Raw genomic sequence first — 9,238 nt, 5'->3', positions numbered from 1 at the left:
CTGGAGACGCAGCCCCACCGCTCTTATTACAACACCTCTAGCCTAACTCGATGCATTTTCTGAAGAGAACCATTCATCAGCTTTCCTTCCAGCACCCGCAGCTACTGCTTCTCAACTTCTTTGTCACACTGAACGAGTCGACACCCTTAGTCTGGAAGCCTGGCTGCAGGGTTCCCTTGGTTGCCACTAAAAGTCTCTGCCTGGGTTTTGCGACACCAACCTTAAACCCACCAGACTCTGGGCATGCCACATTCCCCTGGAGAGTCCCAAGACCAGCTAGACTAAGGCCCCCTGCCTGGCACTCACCTGTGTGCATTGCAGGGCACTGACCAGAGCAGGACTCGGGGTTCCTTTCCTGGCATCAATCACCATCAGCAGCCCCTTGGCTGCACTGTCCGGCCTGTGGGTGGAAGACAGAAATCAGGTTCTGCAAGGCAGCCTAAGCTCAGGAGGACTTGATGGGAAGGTGAGGGAAACAGGCTGACAGGAGTTGCCACTCTGCAAGACCACTGCCTCCTCCAGGAAGCACCGTGATTCCTCCTGCAGAATCCACAGCCTCCCCTTCACCTTCCAGCCCCCAGGTTCATCACTGTGGTCACTGTGTGCCTGCATCACCACCCCTTTGAGGTCAGGGATGTGACTCAGAGGTTGTGCATGAGCCTAACCTCCTGCCTATTTCTTTGCGTAGGCAGGACCCCCCAGTTTGTTCAGGGTTCACCAGTCCCCACCTGTTGCTTCTGATCTGGAGAGACCACACTAGTGACCCAACTTCCCCAGCCAATCACTGGGCTAGGTGGCGTCACATGACCTATCTTTTCCCAATGAGGTGAGAAAGGCTAACTGAACGGCTTCAGAAAAATCTGTTTTCTCCTTTGAGAAATTCTCCGAAGGAGGGAGGAAGGTGCTGGGAAGGGACTGAGGGAGGTAGGTAACCAGTCGAGTGAGACAGAGCTATAAGGAAATTCCCTATTTTGTATAATTGCTATAACTCATACAGTGTTGCAGAGGAATGAAGAATTCTGGCCTCAAGGCAGACACCCAGAGGCTGCTCTGAACTTGAATGTACGCCTCATGCACCCAGAATGCCCCCTGCTCTTATCACCAGAGTGGGCAGGAGAGATGGTAACTGCTTCCCAGGTCCCAGGCTGGCCTAATTACAGGTGTAGGTCAAACAGGAGTCTTCCCCCAGAGCTAGGCAGGGTCCTCAGACTTTGAGCAGCGGGGGTGGGGGGTGGACTTGGTAAACGAGGTCCTGGAGGCTGGTGGGCTGTAAGTGTCCTCAGCCAGTCTGCTGGCCAAGGGGTCTGAAAGATGCCCCCGGCTGTCTTCGAACCTTACACCACCAGCTCACGAACACAGCCCTCTTGGCCCCACGTTGTTTTGTGTCCCTCTCACTTGGCAAGACTGTATGAGAACTGATGGGTTCGTTTGTATAACATACCCACTGCCTGCCCCGAGCAAGGGGGGCACAAAGGCTTGCTCTGGCCACCCGAGGTGGGGAACTGACTCAGAGCAGTCAGGCAGTAGACTATGAGAGGAGCTGACACCACCTACTTCCCTCGTCCCAGTTGCTTGTGGCCTTACCCAAGCTCCTCGGTCATTTGAGGGAGCAGGGTGCATCACAGAGGGGGAAGGTCATTCCCACAAGGTCACAGAGCAAAGTGGGTGGGGAGATGTTTCAGGGTCTGTCTACCACAGGGCTGTTTCTGAGAGTCAGTGGTCATTTTCCACCTGCCGAAAATCTGGTGTCCAGTGGCCTGTAGGGGGGCAGGTGACCTGCAGGGGACAGGGGGCTCTGGGGAGGAGGTGGCAAAGAAGGTTCCAAGGAATTTCATGGCTCCCTAACATCTGCCCAGATGCTGAACCTCCAGCTGGCTGGGGTTCTACACTACAGGGTAGGGTAATGTCACCTTTGCATGTCCTGGTGGGAGCCTGTGGCTCAGAAGCCATGAAGTCTGAACCATGGACTGAGAGGGTCGGAGTGGGAGAGAAGAGGACTGGAGATCAGCCCAGGCCATGCGTCACTTGTGCTTAGTCTGTGTGTGTGTGTATGTATGTGTGTGTGTATGTATGTGTGTGTATATATGTGTGTGTATGTATGTATGTGTGTGTATGTGTGTGTATGTATGTGTGTATGTATGTGTATGTGTGTATATATGTATGTGTATGTATGTATGTGTGTGTTTGTGTGTGTATGTATGTGTGTGCATGTATGTGTATGTGTATTTATGTGTGTGTGTGTGTGCGCGTGCACATGCGCGCGCAGGTGCTTGCATGTAGGGGTGCCAAGGCCAGAGGACAACGTCGGATGTCCTCAGAGGCTCTCTACCTTTTTCACTGAAACAGGCTCTCTCATTGGCTGGAACATGCCAGTTAGGCTAGGCTAGGCTGGCCTATCTCTGTATCTACAAATGTGCCCCATCGCACGTGCCCTTTTGTATGTGGGTTCTGGAGTTACAGCTCAGGTGACCTTGCTTACAAGGCAATGGCCCCAACCCTGGCTCTTTATTCCCTCATTCAGCCACTCACACATTCATTTTCCCTGCCTTTTATTTACCCGACAGCATTTATATCTCCGATGCTGCCTCCCCGGAGAAGCCTTCCCTGGCTTCCCCGCTGAAGTCTCCGATCCAGCCACAGCTGTGTCTCTTGTAGCCTTACAGGAATGCAGACTCTCAGGCCTGCCGCATGTGCAGTGCTGGGGACAAGCTGAGTGATCGGCACCAACAGCTCACCTAGCCTATCTACGACTCCGGTACACTCCCAGGTCAGAGCTGTGGGTTCCTGCTGCGTGTCTGTGGAGGGTTCCACGCACCTCTCCTCTCTCCCACCGGCCTGACATGGCCCTGGCTGAAGGGACAGAGCCCATCTGCCACCCAGCACCTAGCCTGTGAACACGCGGTGGATGGAAGGACCTGGGGCCTCTCCACTACACACCTGGCAGAGAGGTGACGGTATGGTAGTGTCCTCTTACCTAGGAACACTGCACAAGTAGGACAGCAACGCTGTGACCTCCAAGGCGGTACACCATGGCGCCTCCCAGGCCTCCTCCGTGGTTGACACCAGAAGTAGAGGCCTCCCCAGCCGGTCCCTACCACCTGAAGGAGAGAAGACACATGAGCAATGACAATTCTGGGGGACCCTCCATGGGAGCTGCCTCTGTGACTCTCCAGGTCTTTGCCTACACTAATCTTTCTGCCTGGACTGTTCTTTCTTCTCTTCCTTCTGTGACCCCCAAACTCCTATTCATCCTCCAAAGGTCCAGCTTCAAAGCCACCTCCTGAGAATAATCTCCCCAAACTCTTCTTCAGCACAGAGTTGGCTCACTATCCTTGGGGCTGTCTCTGTATAATGCATGTACCCCATTATAGTGCATGCACCCCAGGAAACAAACTGATGCAGTGAGCTCTGAGGCCATGCAGACTGGTTCACATCCTGACTTGCTGTGTGCCCCTGGGTAAGTCTGTGCATCTCTGAGCTTTAACTTTAATCTATCTGATGAGACAAATTCAGTCCAAGTAGATGAGGTTTCTTTGGGGATTAGGGGAGCCAGTTCCTGAGCATGTCCAGCACTCAGCCAGGAGTAGAGAGTGCATCTGTGGTACGTGGACACCATCTCTGTCACCATCCACTCAGACCACAACAGGCTGAGCTTGTGAACTCTTCTTCATAGGCTGATTCCTCTTCTAGAAACGGGGGCTGTGTGTCTCACTGTCCCCCCCGGGACTCAAGGCCCAGGACGTCAGCCTAGCTGGCAGGACCTTCCTTCATCCAGCTCTGTTTGTCTGGTGCGCCCCACCCATCCCTAGCTATGGAAAACCTCTCTGGCTCCTGGTCTGGCCAAGGCACCACTTCCATATCCCCAGCCCAGGTCCTACAGGAAGCTGCCCCGACAACTCCACTGCCTCTTGGGATTGACTCAGGACAGCATCAGAGCATGGATGCCTGAGGACTTGGCCAGCACATGGAGGTTAGAACACGCAACCCAAACTCTGTAAGTCTGGGAACTTGCAGAGTGCAGACGAGTCCAGCAGCCCAGCTTGCCTCCTCTCCCTGGCTCCCAAGAGGTACAGATGGAGTCAGTCCCCGGGAACAAGTTGGAGTAGCAAGAGGGTCAGACGCTGGGTGTCCTGGGACATGGTAACCATGTGACCAGAGTCTGGCTCTGCCTGCCTGACCACCAAATGCTGCCTGGGTCAGGAACAGGGCAACAGACAGCACCCCACAAAGGAGGCACCCTTGTCCACGTGATTTGCTTTCCACTGGACCAAGGAGCTCTCTGTGCTCCAAACACTGCCCTTGCCTGGTGGGTGGAACCAAAATACCATCTCTAGCCCCAGAAAACTTTTCTGCTATGGGCATGCTGGGTGACCAATGTCACATGGAAATAGGAACGGCAGGTAGGAGTAAGGAGGTTCCGATAGCCACTGAAAAATTCAATAAAGCTTCAACAGATACCAGGACACCAGCAGGTGGCTCCTCTGGGATCTGCAGGGAGATGAGGCCAGGGAAATCAGGAGTCTCAAGGTGGCACGAGAGTTGGTTCCCAAAGGCACAGGGTCCTTCATGCTCCTGGCCTTAACATGTACTGTTCCCTGTTTCTGAAATGCTGTTCCCAACGTTTACATAGCTAACTACTAAGCTTTCCTGGCCTCTCCTGCTGGAAGCCTGGGCCAGGAGCATTCATTATCCACTTTCCCAATTCCTAGACATTTTCTTTATGTTGGATTGAAGTTTCTCTAATACTAGAACGAAAGTCGTCTGGGTGCAGGGGCCACAGAGGCTCATCTCACACCACAGTGCTGAGTCTAGGGCTCGGGAAACAGTGATCGAATAGCTACGAAGCGAAAATAAAACTCCTGAGGCATGGAAGCTGTGAATACCTGGTCCAAAGCCCATTGGTGGTACAGCCTTTGTTCTTTCACCAGAGGCTAGAAGAACTATTAAGAGAGGCTCATAAATGCTTCCTTCCTTGAAGAACTGCCCTTAGCCGGGCTAGCATATTGGCTCGTCCTGCATCCTGTTTCAGGATCAGTCTGCAGCTAATTATTGACAGACTCAGGATCAATCTGCAGTTAACGACTGACAGACTCAGGATCAGTCTGTAGTTAATGATTGACACACCCAGAGTCAGCCTGCAGTTAATGTCTAGTGTACCCTGATGTTAATTCTGACCCCTTGCCTTGGGCGGACAACTGGTATAACCTATATTCAGAGCCTCCCCAGGGTCTGGCAACAGCTTGCTTGTCCCTTCCTCTGCCTGCATTACTTTGTTTCGTCCCGTTCTCATGGGGGCCTTCCGAAGAATCTTTGTCTCAAACTCAGCTTCTAGGGAGTCTGACCCACACCTTGGCTTCTTCGCTGAAGTCTGGAAAAATGGGTGGATGGATGTTTGGGTGGATGGACAAGTGGACAGGTAGGTGGATGGACCTAGAAACGGCTTTCCTCTAATCCATGCCTTTCGTTGGAAACTTTCAGCCTCCCGGGCCTTCCCCCTCTTCACCCACCAGCATCTGAGAAGGCTCTGCCCCTTCAACTCCCCCCTGAACCCCAGAACCTGGCAGGCAGACTATCCCGGAGTGGAGAAGCTTGTCTCCCAGAGTTCCAATCCTGGGCTCAGGCCTGCAACACTCCTCCAGGCTAAGTCCTCCTCCTAAGGGACCTGAAGAATCTTTCTGGAAGCCAGGCAGCTCCCCAGACAGTGGGGTTGAGCCAGATGTTCTGGGGAGAGCTGTTCCATCTGGGGAAGAAGAACAACAAAGCAGGAGCTGTCATACAGGAGACGTGCTTTCCAAGGGACAGTGTTTGTCTTCCACCCGAACAATAATTCAGCTTATAGCATGACCTGTTCTCTGCCAGATAATGCTAAATTCCTTCCTTCTGGTATGTCTTTGAACCCTCAGAGCAAACAACTCTGTGATGTAAAAGATGCCCCACCCCTTAGCAGAGAAGGAGACTTGAACTCAGAGAGGTTAAGTGTCTGGCCAGCGTCACACAGCATGAGGTAAAGCTGGAACATGAACCCAAACAGACCAATGAATGGACTTGCTCAGCTCTATTTAACCCCTTGAGACTGGGACAGTTTTGTGGCCCCTGCCCCTCACAGCCAGAGCCTCCTGCACCAGTTAAGCCTGGCTCTTGCCCTGCTGAGTTTGAGCTCTTACCTTTCCCCTGGGCCTTGGTGCTGCAAGGCTGCAGAGAGCCAAGGGGGCTCAGGGCTTTCTCAGGGGGCAATGGGGGTGCCCTCTGCGCTTTCAAGAAAGAGAACTGGAGCCCAGGAACTGGGGACCCATGGGCAGAGGTGTTCCTACTGAGAAAGGCCTCAGGCTTGGATGCTCTGCCGTGTCCTGGTGTGGTCTCCTCTGTCTTTGTTTCGGAAGCTAGAGCTGCAGGGGCAGCTGAGGACAGGAGGGGAGAGAATATTTGCCTTGGCCCAGGCCTGAGCTGGACCATGGCTGCTGTCATCCCCAAAGGCCCTCGCATCTTAGAGGATGCTGGCTCTTCTTCAGTGTCTTCTAACAGATCAGAGGTACAGTCCAGTGGCTTCTCCGGGACATCAATGTGGGGCTGCTGGGGCTGTCTCTCTGCAGAGTGGGCAGATGGTTTGTGCCTGGCCTTTCTTCTTGAGCCCCCGCTGCAGGGCTTCTCTCCCGAGCCTGCTGGCTTCGCACATGTCAGTCTTCCCAAGGGAGGTCCCTCATCATGTCCTGGGAGCGGTAGGACCCTCCCAAGCACAGGCACCCCCTTAGTTTTGGATGTCTCCTCCCGTAGTCCTTGAGTGTCCACACTGAGTGTCACTACCTCCCTGTCTAAAGACCCCCTTCTACACTGTTGGGGAAAGCCCAGGAGAGCCACATATTCCCCCTCCAGGCCCTGGTTGACCTCACTGACCATCTGGAAGGACATCTGCCCTGGCCTTGTTGGGTCTACCTTGATGAGCCCAGGATACTTGTCCCTAGACAACTTCCCTTTATCCTTAGCCCAGCTCTGTACCACAGACGCCTCACTGCCCAAGGTGCTGGCCTGGTCTGGCTCCTGGGGGCTGCTCACATGGAGTGGACAGGAATCCCCATCTGAGGAAGGGACATTCATTACTGGGGGTCTGTCATCTATAAACTCTGGGCTGGTAATCCTGGTCCAAGGCACAGGTGTGATCCCATTTTCTGAAGCCACGAGACAGTTGTGTAAGGGACGTCCCTGAAAGTCACTGTTGATGGCTTCCAGCCATTCTCGGGTGAAAATTAGAGAGTAGGAGGTCTCAGGAATAGGCTTCTTGTCCACCTCTCGGAGGTCTGAGGAGAGGCACTTGAGCGTCATGTGGACAGACTGCTCCTCCCAGGACTCCACTTGAAGGTAGAAGTCGCCCTGGCGCAGCAGGAGCGGGTTGAGTGGCGCCAGGTGGACCACGACCTCATCCCGCAGACACAGCGGCCAGCCCTCATGCAGGAAGAGACAATGGGTGTAGAGGGCCTGCTGAGAGAAGGGGGGCATCAGAGAGACAGGCTCCAGGGCACCTCGGTTTTGGTCAGGTTCCTTCCCTCTCCCACATGGACCTCAAATAGCCAGGGAATAGACAAAGACAAGATAGATGCCCAGAACCAGGCACCGGAGAGACCGTTGCTGTCAGGGTACAATGGGTCACCTGCTCCTACCCTTGGCATTGGCCTTGAAGATGCTTGCTAGCTTTTTGGCCTGAAGGGAAGGGCCGTGCTCCAGGTACATTAATCAGCAAGTATTTTCCATGGCAACCCTGCCTGCCTCATGACCCTCTTCTCCCCATTTACCCACAACTTCTCCCAACCCAGCTGGAGCCTTAGCACCTTTAAAGTCAGGAAGGCATAGAGCGGAGGTCTAAATGGGTTGTTTGTATACATAACTGAACTGCTCTGAGATTTGATTTCTTTATCTGCAAATTGGAGTTAAGTAAAATGCCGCAATATTCCTGAACTGGCATGAGATAGATTGAGTATGGATGCAAAAAAGCCAACACAACGCTTAGAGAGTGTTCAGAGAACGTGAATTCACTCCCTTCTGAAAAAGTGTGTGGGGATGTGTGTGCGTAACAGGGCAGTGCCCATGTGGAGGTCAGAGAAAAATTCATTGTCCTGGATTCTCTCCTTCCATCTTTACGTGGGTTCCAGACATCGAATCCGAGACACCAGGCTGGTGTGGCAACTGAGTTATCTCCCCAGCCCCAAGTTAAAATGGCACAGAAACAGTTTTGAATGAGAAGTCAGGAGACTTGACCCCGCCACTGTCCTGCCGGCTGACCTTACAAAGGCCACCACCATTTCTACATTCTGCTATTTGTAGTCTCTGTCTTACCCATGGGAGTTGGGGTAGTGACGCTGAGCCTCAATGAGGTAACATGGACCCCCCATGTTCCCAGTGACTGAGCCTTGATGTGAAACAGAGAGCCTGACCTCAAAGGACTTTCGTGAGTCCCTCTTTGCTCCTGTCTATTCTGAGGTGACATGAATTTATCCATGACAGCCAAATCAAATGTGCCTATATTTAAAAATAAAAGTTGTGAATTTGCCGCGGAGAAAGGAGGGGACAGAGCAAGTGGTTTTGACTTTTTTTTTTCTTTTCTTTTAAGACAGGGTCTCGTGTAGCCCATGTTGGCTTAGGTCTCACCACGTAGCTGAACATGACCTTGAATGTACGATCCTCCTGCTTCTACCTGCAGAGTGCTGGCAACACAGGGAAGCATCATCATGCCATTTACATAAACGAATTCAAACCCAGGGCTTGCACATGCTAGGCCAGCACTCTACCAACTGCGCGGTGTCCAGCCCTGCAAATGTGTTTTGAACAGACGAACAAAGTGACAGTTTGTGGCTTGTCAGGGAGAGGAAAAGGAAGGTGGGGAGGAGGATCGTCATAAAATGTGGTCAGGAGGTCATGGCGAGGCCACCAGCAAAGGCTTCTGGGAGATACTGCGTTCCACTATTCCCTTCAGGAGCAGTTGCCAGGGAGGTTTTCCCTCCAGGTGCTGTGGGTCCTAAGATTGGCTGTGTGGCTCTTGACGCTGGGTGGCAGCGGACTCAGGGAAACTAATAGCTTAAGGGCATTGGTAAAGCTCTGAGGGAGGGAGGAGAGCAGAGGGAATCGGAACTTTGATTCCTTAGTGATCTCCTCACTATTTTCCTAGAACAGTCTCCTTTGGGAGCGAGGGTGTGTGTGTGTGTGTGTGTGTGTGTGTGTGTGTGTGTGTGTGTGTGTGTGTGTGTGTGTG

General features: G+C 53.0%; 1 protein-coding gene across 1 annotated transcript in view; it reads right to left on the bottom strand.

Annotated features, from left to right (window-relative positions):
- Window positions 1–9,238, bottom strand: part of Kiaa1755 (KIAA1755 ortholog) — a 37,882-nt gene that overhangs the window by 16,336 nt on the left and 12,308 nt on the right. Inside the window, exons 3-6 of the mRNA XM_013352102.2 lie at window positions 6,165–7,470; window positions 5,558–5,740; window positions 2,975–3,098; window positions 307–400 (exon numbers count right to left, since the gene is read on the bottom strand). Of these exons, the coding sequence (XP_013207556.1) occupies window positions 307–400; window positions 2,975–3,098; window positions 5,558–5,740; window positions 6,165–7,470 (1,707 nt within the window). The remainder of the gene's footprint in view (window positions 1–306; window positions 401–2,974; window positions 3,099–5,557; window positions 5,741–6,164; window positions 7,471–9,238) is intronic.

This window comes from Microtus ochrogaster, linkage group LG8, assembly GCF_000317375.1.
Source record: "Microtus ochrogaster isolate Prairie Vole_2 linkage group LG8, MicOch1.0, whole genome shotgun sequence".
NCBI lineage: Eukaryota > Metazoa > Chordata > Mammalia > Rodentia > Cricetidae > Microtus > Microtus ochrogaster.
This window is presented reverse-complemented; position numbering and strand designations above follow the sequence as displayed.